This window comes from Colletotrichum aenigma (assembly GCF_013390185.1).
Source record: "Colletotrichum aenigma strain Cg56 chromosome Unknown KSG_Cg56_contig06, whole genome shotgun sequence".
Taxonomy (NCBI): domain Eukaryota; kingdom Fungi; phylum Ascomycota; class Sordariomycetes; order Glomerellales; family Glomerellaceae; genus Colletotrichum; species Colletotrichum aenigma.
The window spans coordinates 643742-666898 of NW_023500912.1; the positions used below are offsets into that span (position 1 = coordinate 643742).

General features: G+C 54.4%; 9 protein-coding genes across 9 annotated transcripts; 6 read left to right on the forward strand and 3 right to left on the reverse strand.

Annotated features, from left to right (window-relative positions):
- Positions 1-103: 103 nt before the first annotated feature.
- On the forward strand, positions 104-1267 carry CGCA056_v009194 (uncharacterized protein; the record flags this gene model as incomplete). The annotated part of the gene is made up of 2 exons (XM_037324441.1): positions 104-269; positions 330-1267. 2 exons carry the CDS (start codon positions 104-106, stop codon positions 1265-1267), a joined length of 1104 nt encoding a protein of 367 aa, XP_037176158.1.
- Positions 1268-3066: 1799 nt separating this feature from the next.
- On the forward strand, positions 3067-5068 carry FUBT-2 (Efflux pump FUBT; the record flags this gene model as incomplete). The annotated part of the gene is made up of 3 exons (XM_037324442.1): positions 3067-3717; positions 3773-3874; positions 3932-5068. 3 exons carry the CDS (start codon positions 3067-3069, stop codon positions 5066-5068), a joined length of 1890 nt encoding a protein of 629 aa, XP_037176160.1.
- A 470-nt stretch (positions 5069-5538) lies between these two features.
- On the reverse strand, positions 5539-6800 carry CGCA056_v009196 (UPF0590 protein; the record flags this gene model as incomplete). The annotated part of the gene is made up of 2 exons (XM_037324443.1): positions 5539-5821; positions 6052-6800. 2 exons carry the CDS (start codon positions 6798-6800, stop codon positions 5539-5541), a joined length of 1032 nt encoding a protein of 343 aa, XP_037176100.1.
- Positions 6801-7862: 1062 nt separating this feature from the next.
- On the reverse strand, positions 7863-9678 carry CGCA056_v009197 (uncharacterized protein; the record flags this gene model as incomplete). The annotated part of the gene is made up of 3 exons (XM_037324444.1): positions 7863-7984; positions 8045-9367; positions 9432-9678. The coding sequence occupies 3 exons, from the start codon at positions 9676-9678 to the stop codon at positions 7863-7865; spliced, it is 1692 nt and encodes a 563-aa protein (XP_037176101.1).
- Positions 9679-12191: 2513 nt separating this feature from the next.
- Positions 12192-12852, forward strand: CGCA056_v009198 (uncharacterized protein; the record flags this gene model as incomplete). Its single annotated transcript, XM_037324445.1, has 2 exons — positions 12192-12363; positions 12620-12852. 2 exons carry the CDS (start codon positions 12192-12194, stop codon positions 12850-12852), a joined length of 405 nt encoding a protein of 134 aa, XP_037176153.1.
- Positions 12853-13012: 160 nt separating this feature from the next.
- CGCA056_v009199 (uncharacterized protein) lies at positions 13013-14632 on the reverse strand (the record flags this gene model as incomplete). The annotated part of the gene is made up of 1 exon (XM_037324446.1): positions 13013-14632. The coding sequence occupies one exon, from the start codon at positions 14630-14632 to the stop codon at positions 13013-13015; it is 1620 nt and encodes a 539-aa protein (XP_037177092.1).
- A 1295-nt stretch (positions 14633-15927) lies between these two features.
- On the forward strand, positions 15928-17115 carry ge2 (4-O-methyl-glucuronoyl methylesterase; the record flags this gene model as incomplete). Its single annotated transcript, XM_037324447.1, has 1 exon — positions 15928-17115. The coding sequence occupies one exon, from the start codon at positions 15928-15930 to the stop codon at positions 17113-17115; it is 1188 nt and encodes a 395-aa protein (XP_037176680.1).
- A 343-nt stretch (positions 17116-17458) lies between these two features.
- CGCA056_v009201 (uncharacterized protein) lies at positions 17459-17807 on the forward strand (the record flags this gene model as incomplete). Its single annotated transcript, XM_037324448.1, has 2 exons — positions 17459-17642; positions 17788-17807. 2 exons carry the CDS (start codon positions 17459-17461, stop codon positions 17805-17807), a joined length of 204 nt encoding a protein of 67 aa, XP_037176681.1.
- Positions 17808-17901: 94 nt separating this feature from the next.
- Positions 17902-21715, forward strand: msh6 (DNA mismatch repair protein msh6; the record flags this gene model as incomplete). The annotated part of the gene is made up of 4 exons (XM_037324449.1): positions 17902-18306; positions 18365-18536; positions 18588-20989; positions 21041-21715. The coding sequence occupies 4 exons, from the start codon at positions 17902-17904 to the stop codon at positions 21713-21715; spliced, it is 3654 nt and encodes a 1217-aa protein (XP_037176678.1).
- Positions 21716-23157: the final 1442 nt, after the last annotated feature.

Here is a 23157-nt window from a genome sequence, read left to right on the forward strand (position 1 = left end):
CGCCAGCCCCGATCGTGAGTGCTGCCCTTCACCCCCATATCTCTCAATTTAATCTGACATCAGAAAAACGCAGGGAAACTTTCATCTCTTAAGTCTTTTCAAGATGGAGAAGATCGATCACAGCGGTCTTGCCGACAGCAAGACCATGGGCTACATTGCCATGGTTACGGAGACTTCCAAGCCTGGCCGTCAGCCTCCCCTATCAGCTTCCAGTGACTCGGCGTGGAACTCGGGCGGCGCAGTTGCAACCCGCGGAAGGAAGAAATTGAGTAAGTTTAGCTTCAGTACGATTTGACTTTTTGAAGTAAGTCACTTACATGAGAAACTAGCCACGGCCACTGCCGAACTTGCTACCACGAAGACTTCCAATGTTGCGACCTCTGCTACCGCAAAGTCCACGAGGTCCGCCGAAATCACTTCGTCATTCAAGACAGTCACTAGGCCTACTACAGGTGGATCAACTCTGTGGTTCACGGAGCCGACTACTTTCGCCACGACTTCGGCTTCTGCTTCACAGACGGCGACCAGCGGGCTTGCAATCCCCACCAACAGCGGGGTGCCAGCTCCGGAGGCCAGTGATAACAGCGCGCCCAACCCGCAGTTAATCATTATCATCCCCAGTGTCGTTGGTGGAATCATTCTTTCGCTCATCGCCATTGCCATTCTCAAGGCATGGTGTCGTAGCCGTGAAGCGGTCAAAGATGGCAACGCTCGCCTGGCCAACAGCGGCCTTGGTCGGTGGGAACCTACATACGGCGAAACTGCGCACTCGCCGTCCGCGGACGAAGATGCCTTCCCTTTTGGTCATCGCGCCCCTTGCCCACTTCCTCGTCCGGAGGGCATGCAGAACGGAAGCGCTCAACAGAACCAAGATGAGTACCAACTTCAGGACCTGACCCCGACTCAGTACGGCGGCGGAACGCAGACGGAAATCTTTCCAGCCTATCAGGATCGTGGTTCGCGTTCTTATCCTCAAAGCACCGCGGGTTCCCAGCGCAACTACATTGCTTACCAACCTCACCCGCAGCACCAAATCCAGCTTCAACCGGCCGAACTGCCCGGTGACAGCTATATTCAGAGTCCGACTACTGCTGGACCATCTATCCAGAGTTCTCCTTCGGCAACAACTTACATCCAGCCTACTTCTACTACTGGATCCCCCGACCAGGCTACTCCTACCGATGCCTACCCTCAGAACCAGCCCGCTGGCACGTACCACCAGACTTCTCTCACTGGCACTTACATGCAGGCCGTCAACCAGAACTAAGAACATGGTTCGCAGAAAGACCGGCATTCTTCGTTCATTCACCAGCGAACTACCGGCATAGGAAGGCTGACGAAGAAAAGGCGATGAGCTGTTGGATTGATTCGACCGAGCGTACCAAAAGTCCTCGGTACAATTTGTTGGATTACACACAAAAGGACACGGACGCGCGCAAAAGAAGTTTTTGTTTTCAGTTATTCCAGGTAATGGCGGGGACAAGGGGATGAGGGGAATGGAATAAGAGGTTCTGAGGTTTGGTCAAGAAGAGAGGATTGGTCAGGGCATTGTAAATAGCCAACAAGGATCAAGGAATCTCACCGATGCCGTGGAGCATCGGGAATAACAGGGTTTAAAAAAGTCATTAATCGCGTCTACTCCACGTAGGCTTGGCACATCCAACGTGGATGTGACTTTGATTTTGGGTCTTTGCCGACATTTTGCCATCTCGGTGATCTCACACTAAATCTCACACCGTGTCTGTGTCTGCTTCAATCGGCTCTCCAACGGTAGGCTCCCCAGACCAGACTGGACCAGATCAGACCGGACCAGCTTAGCATCATCACAACTCCATCATTCAAAGGCTAGGAATAGCCGGTAACCGATGCACCACTCCGTCTCAAGATGACGCCGTCTCTGCGGCTACTTGAGTCTTGCGCATTCGCCCAGACTACCCGGGAATAGGATGGGAACGAAAAAGAGTCGAGACATAGATGCCGGTTCATTCCCAGATTGGTTAGAGATGGCGGGGACAAACGGACGGACGGACGATTCAGGCACTTGTCAAAGCAGCTCGCTTGCTCATGGCCATGCGACCACCCCAGATGACCCCCGGGGTCGACTCTTGGCAACGAGACGACCCCGTCACTAAACCCGCGATCTGCGACTGCATCTACCATCAATTTTTGGTTCCCGCCATCCCCTAGACCGGGACAGCAGCATCAGGCAGGATGACGAGCGATGACAACCCGAGTCCTGAGCGAGCTAATTAGCAGCGACCCCGAGACGCGCCCTCCCTGACTGAGGCTGATGAGGTGGTGTCGCTGCACGCGGGCTGATCCTCCCCGCGTCGCGTCGCTTCGCTTCGCTTCCCTCCCCTTCCCTCCGCTCCGGCAAACGGCAAACACGGCCGGGTCAGCACAGCACATCATGTCGAGATCCGTTTCGCTGAACTCGATATTACCAAGATTCGCGGGGTACCGTCCACAACTGCGCGTCCGAGGCACAGCACAACGGACCGGGATACGATTTGCGTTAGCCTGTCGCACGCAGACGGCGGACGAGGTCGGAGACCGGCCTTCCTCCCGCCTCGAGTTGGGCTGAGCTGAGCTGCCAACAATCGCATCTCCCATCTGCCATCCGGCATCTGGCATACTCCTCCAATCCCCATCCGGGACCCTGACCGCCTACGAATACGGATAGGTGCCAGCGGTGCCATGCTGCCAGGGGGGGAGAGGAGCAAGGAACCAGTCGTGTGCAGATTGACCAGGCCGGGCTTGCCAGGGTAGGGCACCGCCGGCCGGGTCCCTCTTCTCTTATTCCCGCTCACCTGGCCGCATATCCGGTCCTATAATATAACATCCTGCCACGCCCTCGATGCAAACTCCAGGAACGTCACTTGCCTGCTTCTCTCGGCTTTTGCGCACCCTCTTTTTGGATCTCATCTGTGCACCGTGTGGAGGCCGGTCATGGATTCTGGAATTGTCGGCAACTTGCCTGCAGATACTTAGGTTTCTGATCAGGCCGCTGCCGCCGCCTTCGATATAGCCCGTCGTCTTTGCACTTCCTCACACACCTCGGCAACAATGACGAGCTTAAGCCACGATATCGAGAAGGCGCCCCAGGGCTCTGGGGCAATGGGGCAGTCACCCTCGCTCCTCCAAACCTCTCTCCAACCTGGCTTGGAAACCCCTCCTCTTGACGAGAACAGCCCCATCACCTACCAATACCTCACCTTCGAATCGGTTATTCCTGAGCCAGCTTTTCTCGAGTCACCAGAGTCACCACCGCTTCCACCGGCCCCGGATCTCAACCGCTTCTCCAATCCTCTGCAATGGCCTCACGGACGTAAATACCTAATGTTGGCCCTATCATGCATCGCCACCTTCTTGACAGCCTACACTGCTGGATCCTACTCGCCCCCGGCCTCCATCATGGCTGCAGACCTGGACACAACTCGTCTGGCAATGCTTACCGGTATCACCACATTCTGCATAGGTTTCGCCCTCTCGCCTATGGTTCTGGCCCCCCTGTCAGAACTCTGGGGTAGATATCCCGTCTTCATCATATCCGGTGTGATCTATGTCATATTCCAAGCCGTCTGCTCCGTGGCACCAAATCTTGCCGCTATGCTCGTTGCTCGCTTTCTGGTGGGCGTGGGCGGCTCCGTCTTCAGTTCTGTCATTGGCGGCGTCATTGCGGATCTTTGGGCAAAGGAGCAGAGGAATACGCCGATGGTATTTACCGATTTCCCGTGCCCTAGGTTCATACTAGTAATTAACATCACCCCAGGCCATCTTCAGCGGTGCAGTCTTGGCCGGGACGGGGGCAGGTCCATTGGTTGCTGCCATCATGACCAAGCGTATGGGAGCCACTGACCCGACCATGGCATGGGTTTGTCTCCCGGCTGTTTCGGTTACACCATACACGTGCTAACCAACATCAATCTAGAAATGGATCTTCTGGCATCAAGTCATCATCGACGCGGTTCTCGTCATTGCTCTTGCTGTTCTCTTCAAAGAAAGTCGAGGCTCGGTCATTCTCTCCAGGAAAGCTAGGTTCATTAACCACTGGTACGAGCAACTCGAGACGGCTGGCCACTACGGCGTGTGGCTAGAGGACACGACGAACAATACCAACAACACCACGACGGATTCAACTTCGGATACTGATACCCAAGGAGGCTCATGCTCCGGGCAAGAAAAGTCATCTACAACGTGTCGCTCAAGTCCACGATGCTCAACACAGCTGTCGCCGCAAAGACTTCGCTGGCTCGTAAAGGAGGACGAGGAGAGAGCTTCTGTCGCCACGATGATTTCCGTCTCCGTGTCCAGACCATTTCTCCTCCTTTTCACGGAACCTGTCGTCTTCTTCTTCTCCCTCTGGTGTGCTTTTGCCTGGGCTGTCTTGTACTGCACATTTGGCAGCATCCCACTGGCATTCTCGCGAACGAGGAATTGGGATATTGAGCACTCTGGGTACTTCTTCAGCGCCATGATCGTTGGCTCCGTGGTAGCCACCATCGTTGGAGTCCTGCAGGATGAGCTCCTAAAGTTGCCTCATTGGCGTGCCGATGTTGCCCCAGACAATTTGTCTTCATTCTGGCTCTTCATGCGACGACGCTTACCCGCCGAGGCACCTGAGTCGCGTCTTTATTTCACTTGTATCACAGCCACCCTGCTACCCATCGGTCTCTTCCTCTTCGGATTCACTGCTCGCCACGAGGTTCATTGGATCGCTCCTGCAATTGGCATTGCCTTCGCTACGTGGGGTATCTATTCGGTCTACCTGGCGACATTCAACTATTTCGCCGACGTTTACCACAAGTTCGCCTCCTCGGCATTGGCGGCGCAGTCCTGCTGCCGTAACATCTTGGGCGGAATATTCCCCCTTGTGACCGGTGCATTATTCCGAAATCTCGGCGAGGCTCGTGCTGGGGCACTGCTCGGCGGCATCGCCACGGGCCTGACCCTCATTCCTTGGGCGCTCGTGTTTTTCGGTGAGAAGATCCGGGCCAAGAGCAAGTTCGCCATCGTGAGTACTCCTCATCCTTCTGCCTCTGAAACGTATGAAGCCAACTCCTTGTGAAAAGAATCTCGAACCTCAAAGATGAAAGGCGCGGCTATCTACTTGGATGATAATAACGACATGTTGGTCGCAATCGGCACCATACAGGTATGCCGTCGATTTGACGATGAGATTTTGCATAAAAGTAAATGAAGATACCCAAGACAAGATTTCAAGCCATCTCGATCATCTGCACAGCAACGCATTTTCTATAACATCATCATTTGCAACGATTTCATACTGCATATCTTCCATGTTCGTGGGCAAAAAAGTTCTCAGGCATTTTGAACCAACTTCATGAGACTGGGTTCCCCGCCTTACAGACCAGATGCGAGTATTAGATAGACACATACATAGATTCCGATAATCCAGAACTTCTCTGTGAAGGCCATACAGGTGTCTAAAACTGTTCAAAACCACTGCTCAATTGTGTATACTCTACGAGCGCCTGAATCACATGCATTGTCCTCCAACCCATATCCACGAATCGCTCAGTCCACATCATCAGCATTCGTATCCGCCTCTTGCGGAACCGGGCCCAAATGCTTCTTGGCCTCGTCGAGAGCTTTGGTTTCGTCATGGGCGTCCTGTTGCTCCTTGTCGGGCGGCGGCAAGTCTCCGGCCTTGGGCCCATCAGCATCCGCCTTGAGCGTCCCGTCCTCGTTTACGTCGGTCTTGTAATGGATGGTGAAGAGGACCACGAGGTAGACGTCGCCGGTGGAACGGTTCCGGAGAACATATCTGAGCTGGTGTGAGCGCTTCGGCCCTTCTTCCCTGCAAAGAAGTAAGAACGACATGAGAAGTGAACATAAGAAAGGTTTCCTCGTTTCCAGGAATAGCGTGCCATGGCGTAGTGTCGCTAAATTCCGATCCCAGTTCCAATTCCAAAGTCGCCCCCAGAGGAAGGGACTGAGTACCATGAAAGAATCAAAGGGGGGGTAAACTCGCAGGTAAAACACACAAGAACGGCCAAGCCTGGAAGAGAAAAGGGGTAATCAACTCACCTCAGTCCCTGTCCGTCCCAGTACTTCATGATGGCAAGCTGAAAACCGGGCAAGCGAAGAGCCAGGTTGGAGAAGTCCAGGTACGGGTTGAAAAAGTCCATGCCGTACGTCTTGCCGTACTCGAACACCCACTGCTCCTTGCTGTCTTTCCTCAGCGCCCACTTCATGCGCTCTTTGGACGTTGCGGGCGCACCGACCGTCTCCCGCATCTCCAACCCGTCCTCGTCGCCTCCCTCCTCAAACCAGAGTCCTCCCTTCTCCTCTTCGTAGGTGCCTGCACCCGCATGGATGACGTTGAAGGAACTCAGGGCGGGCCCGTAGAGGTACGGCGTGTCCGCGTAGGCGTCGCCCTCCAGGCCGGGGTCGATCCACCACTTGACGATGTTCATGGCCGTGTTGAAGCCCGGCGGCAGACGGTCCCTGATGGGGTGGTCAAAGTCGTTGCCGAACTGGAGGTCGGCGGCAGAGATGCCCTGCTCCGAGGAGCCCTCGGGCTTTCTGGGCGTGAAGCGGAAGGAGATGCTGTACTGGTCATTGTTGCTGGAGTGAGGCTCCGTGGAAAAGTAGGATGAGGTCGTTGGTGATTTGCGGGGGAGGCCGGCGTAATTCTGTATGCGGACATTGAGTTCAATGTCGGCGAGTGGCGTGCTGATTTTGACGGGCTTCGGGGTGTTGACTGGGACTTCGGTTTGTGAGTCTGCGTCGTAGTTCGGGCCGGCCGTCACCCGTAGGATGTACTTGTCTGACATGGTAGGTGAAGGGAAGGGGTCTTATTTTCGGGTAATGAGATTGGCCCTGCTCTCCGCCGTAATCAAAGGTGTTTGCTGATACTGACGGCAATGAAAGTGAACGCAATCTCAGTCCGGACGGGGATGTCGTCATAAGACAAAACGTGTGAATCCGGGGACTGTGCTGTAATGTTTCAGGATTCCAACCAGAGCAAGCCTGAAGTTTGCTGTCTCGGTCCGTGATCTCAATGAGCAAGTCAACAGCAAGAGTAGACTGATTCAGCCGCGTGCTGCTATCGTGAATGAAGTCGCGATTGGAACGAGGTTAAAAAAGTAAAATAGGTGTCGTCCCAAGATGCGGAACTTTGGCGGCAGACAAAGTTCTGAAGGCGGGTTTACAGCTGGGTGGTTCAAGGGTGAAAGTCAAGCAACGCCCGGATCCTTGCTCACCACCACCACTTTTTTAAGGCGGAAGGATGCGCCAAGTTTGGTAAGGCTTAAAAAATGGGGGAAAAGCGAGCCGCAATGACGTTGAGATGAGAGACTAAGGGACTGCCACTTCGCGTACCAGTAGCGAAATGGACCGTCTGGCTGTTTCCTGCCTTACCTCATCCAACCAGAATAATTGCATGTGAAACAATGAGGGGTGGCGTTTTGAATGCCATTCGAGCTGGACAAGATTGTAAAGTTTTCGTCATTACGTCGGATAAAAGCGGGAGCAAAGAAGCGAAGAAAATCAGCAGGAAATAAATTCTCGCGTGGCGCTAATCTCACTCAACATGTGTTTTGCGGGGTGGGGTGGCGGGGTCGAGGTCAAGCTGTTTAGCTCAGTTCACAACGACAGATTACGACACTAATCCTGGGCAGCAAGCTCTGTAGGAACGACCTCTATTTGAGCGCGAGAGCTGACAAGCATACCGTATTTTAGAGGCGTTACTGAGTTATTCATTCCCCATCTCTAGGCTAAGATGTGTAAATCTGTAACGTTCGCATCAGCAGCGAAGCCCGCCAACTCATTACACGGACACAACACTTCCACGTCTTCTTCGATGCCATGACTCTCAACAATCTTCCGCCTGAGGCTCACGGTGCAATGAACTCGTCGATATTAACCCTTTCAAAGAAACTTATGTGACCAAATGTGACCCAGTATTGCGCAAGTCTGTCATGGGAAATAAGCATAAGCTGGGACTCAATGTATCTGTCTGGAATGCAAAGAGCCGTTAGCATATATTCATCGACGGAGTGAGGACGCTGGCACCAACCTTCCATGAAACCGGTTCCAGCCACATGTCCCTTGCTCTTCACAACTCGTGTGCCCTGGAAGGGAGGTTCCTGGGCTAGCCCTACAAAGCCTGCCTCGCCGAGGTCGTCTGCAACGAAGGTATACTCTCCCCTGGGCACATTAGGGTCCCCGGTGAGCTTAATTGCTTCCAAACGGCCTCGGTGTACTCTCGCATCCGTACGTCGGCGTGTCCACTCGTCGTCCGACTCATCAGCAGAGCGCACCAGACCAAGCTCCTCGTCAGATACTTCTTCGTCGTCCGGTTGGTTGATCAACAAGAACTCGCAGCCGTGACCGCTGTAGTCGCCTACCCAAATGCCGCGCCATGGCTTGAACGGTGTCGGCGTGTAGACGATGGGATCCAGCGTCGAGTAAGTGACAACCTCCTCGCCGATATGCACTCCTGGTAGGCCTCGCGCCGAAAGATTGGCATGAATAGCCCGTATCAGGCCGGCAGGACCCGCGCCGACAAACAGCCCCGCTGCCGGGGCACCGGCCATCTCCATCCAATGTCTGATGCGGAAGGCTTGGTCAGAAGCCTCGGCTCTTCGAGTCGGCAGATCTGTTGGCGTGAGGTCGTCACCGTGCAGTCCTGAGACAACGCCTGCCACACGATGGCGAGCCGGAATCGCTGGAGGAGGCCAAACATTGCCATATGGGAAGAGCGTTCCCATTCTCGAAGTGGCCGTGGCTACATCGAGCGGCCGAGCCAGCAGGAAATTGCTGAACATGGCATCGGACCGGTCGTTAATTACCATGGGAACTTCAGCGGCAAAGCGATTTTTCATCGCCTCATAAAAGTTGCGCGACTGCTCTCGGTAATTAGGGTAGAACTGGAGTACCGGTTTGTCTAAATGGAGCTTGACTTTCGGCTCGAACGCATGGATCATGACGGTTGTATCGGCAGGCCAGTGCTGGTATGTAGTGCGATTGCTGATGGCCAGCAGCTGATACCCTTCAATGCATCCTCTCCGCGGGTCGTACCTCACGACAATCATCTTGCCCATGAGGTCGCGGTCGCAGAACCAGATCTTGTATTTGGGTAGAAACCATCTTGGATCATGGGCTGTGTACAGTTCGCGGTAGGTACTACACGGGTACGGTGTGTCGAGTTTTACGCCCGGCACGTTCGTTTGCACCCTTTGATACCAATGGACGTCGGATACGGCGTGGGCATGGAGGCTACGACAAGTCTCGGAGACAATGGCCAAATCGCAAGGCGACAGGTATGCGAGGATTGAGTCTATGAGTTCAGAGGGCAGTGAGAGAAGTAGGCAGCCGTCGGCTGGCGGAGGATAAATGTCTAGCAAATGAGTTGCAAGTCAGATGGCGGTTGGACAAGGAGACTAGTGTGAAAGACAGCGTACCAGCAGGCGTCACGTTATTAAGTCCAGTTGGAAGCGGGTAGTAGTCGGTCTGAGGTGATCCAATTGTTTTCCGGCGGTCCGTAACATCGCTTCGCAAACCTTCGTCGGATACGTATGGTAGAATATAGAGGTTCGACTCAACTTCCGGGTCGATGCCGCCGTAGTTGCTACTCGAATTTGAAGTGGTACTAGGTGCTGGGGCAGCGTCGTCGGAGGCCGAGCTGGAGGCGGGAGGAGTAGAAGCCATCTTGTCGGATGTGACCATGTCTGGACAGGGACAAAGCAAGGCAAGGAGTCGTGTGCCACACAGTCGGCAACCGTTGCCGATCAGGGCGGACAGCGTCGTGCGATGTCCAGGGCAGGAAGAAGGTTGGCCAAGTAGGTGTTATGGCTTTCCTTTCTGGATGGACTAGGCACAGCTTTATGGAGACGACCTTGGAGGCGAGACCAGCCAAAAGGGGGTGCTGGGCGTTCGTTGGCTTTGGTGGCAGGTTGTTGAGGTAGGATGGTGCAGGTCGTCGGTTCGATCGGTCGGTCGGGCGGTGGTGGTTCGAGGACGGGTGGCTTATCAAGGTGTCAAGTCAACAAGTCATGGAGGACGTGGTCGGGCAACAATGATGCGTGGGAGGCGTGGAGTCGTCAGTGTTGGGGTCATGACTCCAGACTTTGTGTCTCCACGTCTCCGTCGCCGTCTCCGTCTCCGACGAGCCGGGGTGAGGGTGTGAAGGTGGCAGTCGTCGTCGCGGTCGGACCAGAGGTTCCCTTGGTCTAGCAATCGGCGGTGGTTGCTGTTGCAGCAGCTGTGAAGTCCCGGTTACGGCATGCCAGGAGCCTGGTAAGGTGTGCAGCTGTTGTCGGGGCACGACTAATGCAGTGCCCGGCGGATGGGATCTGGTTCTCGGAAGAGGAAGGCTGCTCGGGGCGTCGCATGAGGTGCAGCGGTGCTAGCTGGGGTGGAGGATATGCATGCCGGTGGTGCTGCTGCTGCTGCTGCTGCACCTCTCACTCACTGGAAACCAGCCCGGGAGGATACGTTCCCGTCAGCTTCTTACCGGGCTGGGTCACAGCGCATGGGGCACCGGGAGCCGGGAGCAGCAAGATTGCGGGGAGCCTTTTGGCCATATTGGATGTACGCACATGGTTGCGTTCACACCTTACCTACTACCTAGTACCCTCCAACCTGCGAATACCTAGCCGATACTATTGCCGGTAGGCGTACGGGAGTACGCCGGCCTCCACTTGAGGTACGTGAAGCCTGAAGTTTGCAGTCGGGCGTTGAGCTGCCCCTGACAAAAGAAACAAGCCCCTTGCCCCCTTTCAACACTCCAATCTCAACCTCAGCTCATGGCTTGAGTACCCTGTGAGCTCTCGCTTATCGGACGTTATGCCCGATAGATGCAACTGGCCCTAGCCCAGCGATAACGCCATCGATAAGCCTCGTCCTGTGGTCCTCTCGCGGTGCATACAGCAGCTTGGAGCAACACCACGGTGCCTGTTGCCGCCCTTCAGGCTGCCATTTGGAGACTTGCTCCCAGCATCCAGCAGACTGAACGAACATCTCCTTCTTATCTCGAGCCTGGATCCTGTTCCATCTGGTGCTCGTGCAGCTACAGCCAGTCAGTCGATCCACAACCTCGACGTGGCCAAGCCGGCGGTTCTCTTGTCGTGCAACCAATGCATCGTCAAAAGGCCCTGGCCAAGCCTGGCTATAGGGGAACCTTTGCGAGTGGAATCTGGAGAGGATCCTTTGCAGAATGGCAGCGAGAAACATCCATTGGTCCATGTCGAAACCGGCCCAGTCTCTTTTGTTGGTCCGTCTGAGATGCAACTACAGACGTATTAACGCATAAGGGATCAGCCCCTACGCATATATATGCATCTAACGGTGTACATACAGGTCAGCGAGAATGTTCACCAGCCTGCCCAATTAGGTAGGTAGGCACCCAAGACATGGCGGGGCTCCCATCCACGTCTCCTTCCTCTTACCACTACGTCGTCCGCTACGCTACGGCTCACTTCATTCCAATTCCCTCCACTCAGATCCAGCGAATCTCGACCCTCGACCCTAACCACTTTCACCTCAATCCAAGGCTACCTGACCTTAACCTTGCCTTACCTCCCATTTGAAGCCTCGCTTCCCACCGGCCCTTGGGTTTTTGTCTTCGTTCTGGGAATCACATCATTTTCCCTAGCCTCGCTCCAAAAACATCCATACCACGCCCCTCACTTGGCAACCATATCTGAACCACCATCCAACGTCAGAATCGACTACCTTCTGGCAGTCATCATCCGCTGTCAACGTTGCCGTGCAGTCGGCCTCGCCGCTGGCTCTCCCCACCACAACACCTCCTTCACGACGGACGCGCCTTGCTCCAACAGCTCAGCTTGCTTGAGCACCTTGTCACATCGTCTCGTCTCGCATCAACGCGTGAGACACTCGCAATCCGATTTTCTCGGGGCTACCACAAGTCATTTAGCCAGCAATATAGTCGCTCGGTGTCTTGGAATCCCGGCCATTCGCTGTAGCCGTTGCCGGAGTGCCCACTTCACCTCCAAGACCGCCCAACGTCTCCTTCCTACTTGGTGATAGCTTCCGTCCGCCACTGGAGGGCTGCCCTACCAACCCCGACCCGACCTCTTCCTGTCTCCGGAGCGCGTCCAGACGACACGCCTGAACTTCCAGACCGCTTTCTGCAGTTCCGACCTTGGAGGACCACCGGAACCTCGGAATCCCGCCTGACCAGCATCCTGCAGGAAACCATGTCGTCCTTGATCCCTCTCATCAGCGACTTGCTTCCCATGATCATCTCATCCTCCTCGGTTCACATCACAAAAGCAACAACGCTACGCGCGCCCGATACAACTCCAGAACCAGGCCCCGCCAAAGAGGCCGATGCCATTGTCAGCAAAAGCGATAAGCTCTGTGCTTCTGGTATGTTACACCCGGCCGGTCCAGCCTGCCTCTCCCCCTGCCCAACCAGCACGCAACATACTTCCTCACTGATGGCGCTCCCTGTGTAACTATTTTAAGCAGTTTTGACTCTCCAACCGCACACTACCTCCTCTGTGCGTCATCACGGCGAGCAAGGTCAGAATCGTGCCCCCGTTTTATCCCCTCTTTCACGCCCCCAACCTGTCACTGTACTGCCCTCCCGCCCCCTTGTGATGGGTCTCTAATATGTGCCAAGATACCATTATTTACACAACCTCCGGCACCGGAGTTCTACTTGTCAGCCCGGGCGCGGCGCAAGAGGTCAAGCGACATGATATGGAAGCCGGAGACTTCGCATTCGTTCCGGCTTGGACGGAACACCAGCTGCTTAACGAAACAGATCAAGAGAATGCGTGGGTCATCACCCGCAGCGGCTCGCAGCCGGTGGTAGTAGGCCTAACAGACTGGGGTGGTGACCGAGCCAAATGAGACCGTTTGCGAATGAAGTTGGACTGCCTTGACAGCTGGCTTCCTGTGGTATCACATGGTACAACACTCCGAGTCTAGGAGTCACCACTGAGAAGCGACTTTCCCTTTCCCGCACGCAAGTTCATTTTCTCCATGGTGTATTTGCCGAGCCGCTTGCCTGTCATTTCTCGCAGTATTCTCGTACGACACCGACAATACGCCCTCTGTCCTGCACTGAGTCAAACACCTGCGCATGGTCTCTGGAGGGGAACCAGAGCACGTCTATGTCCGATCCAGCTGAATGTCGATGCTCGCTTCCCAAACCAGTCACTCCGGCAGCATTGCGCCGACCCTGCTTCCCTTCGCCCTGCGCACATGCGGGGTCGCTTGACTTCCCGTTTGCCAAATATTTGGCGACAGCATGGCTGTCAACTATCAAATCCTGCCCCGATAAGCAGACGGTGATCTTCCTTGTTGCGGTTCGCCCACCGCTCGTTGATCCGTCAGTTCGAACCGCATTTTCCAATTCTGGATGGTGTCCTGCGAGCTCCTCGGCCCAGATGACATTCTCCCTCCAGAAGAAGTGTCTGCCGAGGCAATGGGCAACCCCTGGGTCTGTACTCGCAAAGTACCATAGCTGCCACTCATTGGCGCGCTTTGGCTGACGCCGTGTGAAGTTGAATGCCACGTCGGGGAGATGGAGCAGTATGCTCACGGGATCGATGAGCACCGCTCGTGGGATTCTCGCCTGCAACTCCGGACAGCGCAAGACATGCGTTGTCAAAACAGACCCATATGAGTGAGAAACAAGAACAAATTTGTCCCACGAATGACGGTCGAGAATCTCGGTGAATTGTTCGAGAAAGGCGTCCTTGCCCAGAGGAGGCTTCGTCAACCGGAAGGATATCGGCAAAATCTCGAGAGCTATGACCCCAACCTGGCCATCCCCTCTGACTTTACTGGCACTGACTTCAGCGAGAAAACGAACGTACACCCAAAGCCCTATGCCTATGCCGTGGAAGAAGATAATAGGAAGTCGATCAGATTGTTGATGTGGGCGGTGCCAATAGCTCAGCCCAGTCGAAGAGCGACGCTGGGCGGCGAGTTGTTGAATTCGTGGTGGGAAGACGGCAAGGGTGTCTTCTCTGCTTTGAGCGTAGTATTCAAAGCCATTGAACATGAGGAGAACATGGGTGCCGGCGTCCACGACAGCCATCATTACGTACCACCAAAAGCTGCGATACTTGGTCTCGATGTCGTCAAAAGTAAGCCGTAGACTTTGCGCAGGGCCACGACCGTCCTCAAATGATCTACCCAGCAATTGTTCAGTCCGGCTGATGTACCGGCCCACTTCCTCCTCAACTTCGCTTGAAGTAGGGTGATCCTCAGCGCCTTCGTCAAAGAAGGCCCAGAGAAGAAACTCGTGAACATTGTCACGGCGAATGTCCTTGATCTCTGACCCCAGGAACCACCCACGGAGGTACAACTCCGGGTTCGGAACTGTGGCCATGCATCGTTCAAACAGTGCGCGTCTCGCAGCCGGCGACAACGGGGCTGGATGTTTCGCGGCTTCCCCAAGGCGGATCTTATACGGTGTCCAGACGAATAAGGCATACGCTAATTCAACAAACATGAAGCCGACAACCCATAAAGCAGCGGCCGTCCATCGCGGGTCTGGTGAGCCGAGCTTGGGACCCAGGAGGCAGACGGCGAGAGCGGATGCGTATGTAATGATGGGGTATTGCAGGAAGAATATGCATATACGAATGAAGATGAGTTCGTGCAGCGTGTGTCCGAGCATTTTGGCTTGGTGTTGTGTCGTTTGCGATCAAACTGAGAATAAAGCTGTCGACGTGATGACGAGTGGCAACAATCGGCGACGAACGGCGACAAATAACAAGGGCGGTAAGAAGTGATTGAACACAGTGACACAGCGTCGAGAATACTTCAAGAGCATCCCAGCTTGTTGGGCTTTTAACCAAGCTTGTGAGCCCGATGTTGATAGACATGTGATTTATTGTTGGGATTCGCTTGTTGCGCTGGGGCCTTGGGCGTGCCTGGTATTCTTTCAGACATGCACGTGTCATATGAGAAAGACTGGGATTGAAACCGAAGAGCTCTGCTGATTGGTTTTTCAGCTCAAATCAGCGCGTTAAATCCTCACGACCTGTGCATCCGAATTCTATGGGTCCTCAGAATGATGAGATGAGTTATCCGTAGGTGCGCATGAGATCGGTACGTACCGGACTCAAGTCGATGGCTGTTTCAACCGACCCCGAGAAAGGAATCCATGTTCGATGCAATTCGACGTATTCGCTTCAAGACAATATTTCGTGTATTCAGCCTCTCTATTTATCTTGGGGCATTGCTGCAGAAATGCCGGCGGATACCATGCATATCGAACTCAAGTGAAGCTATGCCATCGCAATTCGCTCCTGCATGGATGGCCGACGTACGTAATCTTGCCTTGCCTCGGTCCTCAACAGTCATGCTCAAGAAGTGTCAAATAAGGGCCATGGAGGCGAATTCCCCGCCCGAGGCTGGACACCCTATCATATGAAAACACTTTGTTTCGTAAGTCATGCTACAAATATCCTCACTAAAGCGTTACATGGCTGCAGAATTCAGCCGGCGCAGATCAAAGCTCGACAGAGTGTTTGACAGATTAGCCGACCCTGAAAAGGTAATCCTCCCTCCGATATGTCCGAGTTGGGATTGTCGGCGGTGGTGTATATATTAAAAGGCATGTTGTTGTCTAGCTGTCGGCGGGGAAGTCGACGGCAGTCAATTCGACTTGGCAATGAGGTGCGTGTTCAGTGGTTGAATCTTCCCTCAACGTCTTAAGGCTGTAAACATAGCCGCCGGTTTTCGATGGCAAGTAATTCTTAGCTTATAGGATTGCTACAGATCCATGCGTCTACGAGAAGCTCATGCTACTTTCCCCGCGTGGGTACTTCCATTTCTCCGGGCCTCTGTCGGGGGTTGGAAGATAAAATGGCCCTTCAAGAGCTTGAAACCACGATGATTGTCTCATCAATCCATTCGGAACCGGACCCTTCCGTCAATTCCAATCTCTCTACCTCTCGACAATACAAAATGGCCCTGCGTCTCGCAGTCACACTGCTTGCAAGCTCTGTTCTGGCATTGCCTGCCGGGGACTTGTTCGAACGCCAAGCTGACTGCAGCAAGGCGAAGATAAACGTCCCAGCAGTCAACGATGCAAAGCTTCCAGACCCCTTCACGTTCGCAGACGGCTCCAAGGTCACTACAAAGACCGACTGGGCCTGCCGGCAGACCGAGATTCAGAATGCCTTCAAGCAATACGAACTCGGAGATTTCCCTGGGCCTCCAAGCAAGCTCGAAGCCTCGCTTTCAGGCAACACGCTCAATCTGAGGGTCACCCAAGGCAGCTCTACTATCAGCATGAGCGCCTCCATCCAGAAGCCCTCTGGAAGCGGACCGTTTCCCGCCATCATTGGCATCGGGGGAGCAAGCATCCCTATTCCTGGCACTGTCGCCCAGATCACTTTCAACAATGACCAGTTCGCTGCTCAGAACGGACAGTCCAGTCGTGGCCAGGGACTCTTCTACAACCTGTTTGGAAGCGGACACAGTGCTGGGGCGTTGACTGCCTGGGCCTGGGGAGTTGGTCGCATCATCGATGGCCTCGAACAACTCGGTACTGCGGCCACTGGCATTGATACCAAGCGCCTTGGAGTCACCGGCTGCTCGCGCAACGGCAAGGGGGCCTTTGTCGTCGGTGCATTGGAGAAGCGTATCGCCTTGACCATCCCTCAGGAGTCCGGCTCCGGAGGCGCAGCCTGCTGGCGCATTTCGGACAGCGAGAAAAGCAAGGGCAAAAATATCCAGACCGCAGGCCAGGTCGCTGGAGAGAATGTTTGGTTCTCGCCGAACTTCAACACTTGGACCTCGAGGACATCTCAGATGCCAGAAGACCACCACTTCCTGGCAGGATTGGTGGCGCCGCGAGGCCTGTATGTTGCAGAGAACGACATCGACTGGCTGGGCCCCGTGTCGACCACAGGATGCATGAAGGCCGGAAGACAGATCTATCAGGCCCTTGGCGTGCCCGAGAACATGGGTTTCTCTCTGGTTGGCGGGCACAACCATTGCCAGTTCCCGAGCAGCCAAAACTCGGAGCTCACGCAATACATCAACTACTTCCTACTCAATTCAGCAACAAAGCCATCGATTACCGAGCGTAGTACCGTCAACGTCAATCTGCCAGATTACGCCAGCTGGACGGCTCCAACACTCTCTTAGCCAAATTGCATGACAGGCTTCAGTTTTGTACATAGGAACCGGGGAAATGCAGGCCTGGATGGGGAAGGATTACACTCTTTAACTAGGTACCTCACAAGACGTGTGAACAAAGACAGCAACATGGGAAATACTGAAGACCCTCGTGGACGAGTCTTGTTCGTGTGTTTATCGTCCTCCAATGAAGCGCTAATCTACACCGGAACCCAGCCGGGCTTCGGCCGGGAGCACACCCCACCCAGCCGGGTCCGGGTGGATCTGACAGACGGGATGTCATAATTATGCACACGCGCATAGTGATACAGCATGCTGTTGGCTCGTGCTTATGCCTTCCCCACTTCCAAAAATGTTAAGCGAGTGCCTGCTCCTGGCCCCTGCGTGGAACGTCAGGAGTTCCTTGCCCCCCGGTCGTTCAATTAAACACAGCTCTGAGCCAGACGCGGCAAGGACGCGGTTACGCGACTCCACGATCTTTCCCGACGCGATTCCCAGCACTGCCGGGGCACGGCACTTGCTGCAGTCCCAAAAAGGTACACACCCACCCACACTTCGGACCTTCTGCCTTCTCGCTCGTCTTCATAGAGCTACCGTCGAACGCGGCGTTCCCAAGTCGACTCAAGAGCTCTCGAATCTGTCAATTGGCCATTCTTCTTTCTACTAATTACTTTCGTGTAGCCTTCCTTTATCCCAACTAGACCGGGAACACACCGAATTTCGATTCTTCTTCCTACACGACAGACTACCTTCGTTTGACCTACAACCACACTTTCACCGATCCAACTCGCCGTCATGGCGCCCAAATCATCACCAGCGGCTCGCACACCAGCCAAAACTCCCTCGCTGAAGCGCCAGCCGTCGTCGTCTTCGGGAACTCAGAAGACTATAGTACAGTTCTTTTCCAAGTCTGCCTCCAAGCCGACCCCCAAGCCCGCGGCCAAAGGCCCCGACTCATCGCCATGCCTCAGAGAGTCTGCCCGAACGAACGAACTCCCCAAGGTCAAGCAACCTCCCAGCGTGACCCCCGTCCCCAGCAGTGACGCCATGGAGCCCTCGAGCTCCCAGGAGAATATGGACGGCACAGGACTCAAGGTAGCTCAGGACTCCTTGCCATCACCGTCTATTCCCGCTGAGACTGTGACCCCGCAGGTGTCTCGTAGCAGACCTGTTCTGCCTTCCTCTAGCCCTACGCGAAAGGTATGTTTGCCACGATGCTAGTTCCCCGAGGCGGCATGCTGACTCGGCGTCTTCACAGGGTAGAAAGGCCGTCAACTACGCTGAGCAGTCCGATGACGAAGACGATGACCCGTTCGATCGCATTAGAGCCGCAGGCACGCGTCGTCGTACTAAGACACCCGCTGTTCCAGCTGATGATGGCGACGATTATGAGGATGCCGCCAGTAATGATGGGCCTGACGAGGACGAAGGTAAGGATGAAGCTCGTTGCATAAAATCTTCATGTTTCTAATGCGGTGTAGAAATGGACGACTTTGTCGTGTCCGACGAGTCGGATGCTCCCTCACGCTCTAAGAAGCGCAAGCGCCCCGAGACTACAAAGAAAACACAATCAAGGAAGAAGACAACAGTCTCTTCGCCAATCAAGGAAGAAGAGACCACAGACGAGGACGAGATGATGGAGGAGCTGCCTTCGACTTCCACTGCCCAGCAATGGCGCTACGATCCGAAGAGCGTTGCCTCCTCTGCTCCTCGTTCTGCCCAGGGTCCGGCGGTTCGTCGACCAGCCGCTTCCAAGCGGAAGGAGAAGGCTCACGCCACCGAGCCCGAAGCCCGATATCCTTGGCTGGCCAACATCCAAGACGTTAACAAGAACTCCCCTGGCGATCCCGAGTACGATCCCTCCTCTGTCTACATTCCTCCAGGAGCGTGGAGCAAGTTCTCTCCCTTTGAGAAGCAGTACTGGGAAATCAAGCAGAAACTGTGGGATACCGTTGTCTTCTTCAAGAAGGGCAAGTTCTACGAGCTGTACGAGAACGATGCCACTATTGGTCACCAGCTCTTTGACTTGAAGCTCACAGACCGTGTCAACATGCGCATGGTCGGTGTTCCTGAGAGCTCCCTCGACATGTGGGTCAACCAGTTCGTTGCCAAAGGTTACAAGGTTGCTCGCGTTGATCAGATGGAATCCGCCCTTGGCAAGGAGATGAGAGAACGAGGCGATACGTCTGCCAAGGCGAAGAAGGCGGACAAGATCATTCGTCGAGAGCTAGCCTGCGTCTTGACTGGCGGCACTCTGGTGGATGGTAGCATGCTGCAGGACGACCTGGCGACCTTTTGCGCGTGTATCAAGGAGTCCGTCATTGACGGCAGCCCCGCATTCGGCATCACGTTTGTGGATTGCGCGACTGGCCAGTTCTTCATCTCGGAGTTCGAGGACGATGCCGACTTGACCAAGTTTGAGACTTTCGTTGCGCAGACCAGCCCCAGAGAGCTCATTCTGGAGAAGTCGAGAATTTCAACCAAGGCTCTTCGCATCCTCAAGAACAACACTTCCCCAATGACCATCTGGAACTACTTGAAGTCGGCCACTGAGTTCCTTGACGCGGACATGAGCCGCCGGGAAATATCCAGTGGTGGCTACTTTGCCAACGAGGACGGAGAGGAGACATGGCCTGATGCTTTGGCCCAGGCCAAAGACAAGGACCTGCTGATGTCTTCTTTGGGTGGTCTTATCCACTATCTCAAGTTTCTGAAGATTGAGGGTAGCCTGCTGTCGCAAGGCAACTTCGAGTGGTACACTCCCATCCGCCGTAACGGTACTCTCATCCTAGACGGTCAAACCCTGATCAACTTGGAGATTTTTGCGAACACTGTGAATGGCGGCCCCGAAGGCACGCTCTTCACTCTTCTGAACCGATGTGTCACTCCGTTCGGCAAGCGACTCTTCCGTCAGTGGGTTTGCCACCCGCTTTGCGATATCAAACGCATCAATGAGCGACTCGATGCTGTCGATATGCTCAACTCTGATCGAAGCGTCCGAGAACAGTTCTCGTCCCAGATGACGAAGATGCCGGACTTGGAGCGTCTCATTTCCCGAATTCACGCAACGCTCTGCAAGCCCGAAGATTTCGTCCGTGTCTTGGAGGGTTTCGAGCAGATTGAGTACACTATGGGCCTGCTGGGTGCCTTTGGCGGCGGCAACGGCCTCATCGATCGCCTTCTCGCATCCATGCCTAATCTCAACGAGCCACTGTCGTACTGGAAGACTGCTTTCGACCGGAAGAAGGCCAGAGACGAGAAGCTTCTCATTCCGGAGCGTGGCATTGAGGAAGACTTCGACAACAGCCAAGATCGCATCGAAGAGATTAAGGAAGAATTGCAATCGCTTCTTGGAAGAAAGAAGTCAGAGTTGAAGTGCAAGACAATCAAATTCACGGATATCGGCAAGGAAATCTATCAGATCGAAGCACCCAAGGCTGTCAAGGTGCCAAACAACTGGCGCCAAATGTCGGCGACTGCAAGCGTCAAGCGCTACTATTTTGAAGAGCTGACGGACTTGGTCCGTGAACTTCAGGAAGCAGAGGAGACACACTCTCAGATCGTCAAGGAGGTTGCTACGCGCTTCTTCCAGCGCTTCGACGCTGATTACGACACGTGGTCGCAGTCGATCAGGATCATTTCTCAGCTCGACTGCCTCGTTAGTCTTTCCAAGGCTTCGTCATCGCTGGGTGAGCCCAGTTGCCGCCCGGAATTTGTGGACGAAGACAGGAGCGTTGTCGAGTTCGAAGAACTTCGCCACCCCTGTATGCTTAACACAGTGTCTGACTTCATCCCCAATGATGTCAAGTTGGGAGGCGATTCTGCCAAGATCAACCTGCTGACCGGTGCCAACGCTGCTGGCAAATCGACAGTTCTGCGAATGGTAAGAATCCTGTGCTATATGTTCCTAGACTAGATGCTGACTTCATGACAGTCTTGTGTTGCTGTCATCATGGCGCAGATCGGATGCTACGTGCCCGCTGTGTCTGCACGACTTACCCCCGTTGATCGAATCATGTCACGACTTGGTGCTAATGACAACATCTTTGCATCTCAATCAACATTCTTTGTCGAACTGTCGGAGACCAAGAAGATATTGTCGGAAGCCACACCACGGTCTTTGGTCATTCTGGATGAGCTCGGACGCGGTACCAGCTCCTATGACGGTGTCGCCGTTGCGCAGGCCGTTTTGCATCATGTTGCAACCCACGTAGGCTGCGTTGGCTTCTTCGCGACTCATTATCACTCTCTCGCCACTGAGTTTGAAAACCACCCAGAGATTGTGCCTCGTCGTATGCAGATTCACGTTGACGAAGAAGAGCGTCGTGTTACTTTCCTCTACAAGTTGGAGGAAGGTGTTGCGGAGGGCAGTTTCGGAATGCACTGCGCAGCGATGTGTGGCATTTCCAACCGCGTAATCGAGCGAGCTGAGGTGGCAGCCAAAGAATGGGAGCACACTAGCAGGCTTAAAGAGAGCCTGGAGAAAGCCAAGTCGGGTTGCTACATCCCTCTTGGTGTGCTCAGTGATGTGGCGTCACTGCTTAATGGTGGCGATGAGGTCGGGAAGAGGGGTGTTGAGGTGCTTTTGAGAGCCGTGGAGGCTCTTTAACTCGGTATATTTCTTCGGGAGTGAAAATATCGGTGCGAAGCTATACCGTGGCCAACGATGGCTACCTGTTGTTATGATAATGTCGAAAGGGTTTGGCGCCGAGGAGTTTTACATGGTCGAAGGATGGTCATACAGGAATGCACAAGTAAAGATAGAGGCGTGTTGCTCGTAACGTTGCGTGGCATTTTGGTCTTCGCAAATAAATAGGTTGTTTCTAAGTTCGACCTACACTCGGAAGCGTGTCAGATAACTTGCATGAACTTCATCATGCTGCAATGATGATGGATAGGTAGGTATCGGTTGTCCTGGGCCCGTATGTGTTCCGGAGCGCAATCCAAACCCTCGTCACACAACATTGCCAGAAGGAAAGAAGGCGTGGCGGAGAGTGAGTCGATGAAAGTTCGATGTCACGCAAGCTAACCATGGCAAAGAACACGAATCTGGCATCGATTAGACGAGACGAAGACCTTTTTGCCATGAGGCTGATGAATCTGGCTTTACCGTAACCTACGACAAGATACCTATGGGCGTATGCTGTGTACGGTCAGAAGGAGCGAGCTGAAAAGCTTCCGCCCCTGGGCCAGCAAAAGGGGACTCTGCAGGACCTTCGCATATCGCACCCGAAAACGGATCCTTTCCGGCAAATGCTACCTATTAATCCAACCAACCGGGACGAAGACGCGGCGACTAGCGCAGGAGGACACCCCTGGGAGGCGTTGGACTTGAAATGTTGATGTGACCGAGGCTCTGCGAGGTTGGAATTAGCCGGCGGCGAGATGCAAGTTCGCGGATTGCCCGGTCCGGGTTGCTACACGGCAGCACGCCTGGCTTGCGGCGCACGAAACAGGTCCTCCACCAGAGGCAAAATATCCAATGGCTTATAATACAGGGGTCACACCATTCCTTTGCGTGAGCCGGATCTTTTGATCTGGCGCGACAGGACGGGTGGCGTTGGTGAACTCGGTGAGGCGGGAGACTAGGGGTCACGGCACGGGGGAGAAAGGGAGCCGGGGGACGGACTCCGATTCTCCCACACCAGCGGTATCGATTCCCAAGTCGTCTAACTCATTGGTGCAATTTCCATGGTACATGAGCTGTCGCATGCGCCGTACGCTAGATGATCTAGCAGCATTGAGAAGGCCCCTAGGGTCTTAGAGATGTCTCCCGCCAGGGACGTATGCCAGGAGCAGATCTGTCCGCAGACAAAAATGGCCAATTTTGTGCCCATGCTGATTTATCAGGTCTAGACCGTTTACCAGAGCCTACAAGCACAAGCTGGCATGGCTGATTGTCAGCGAGGAATGGATTTATCTCGTCAAAGCACGGCGAATGTGGATTTGCACATTCTCCAAGACACGCAGATTGTCTTGCCTCTCACCAGGAGCCCTGTCAATGTCGTCTTCGATATCTGTGTAATCCAATGGAGCCCTCAGCCGGAGATG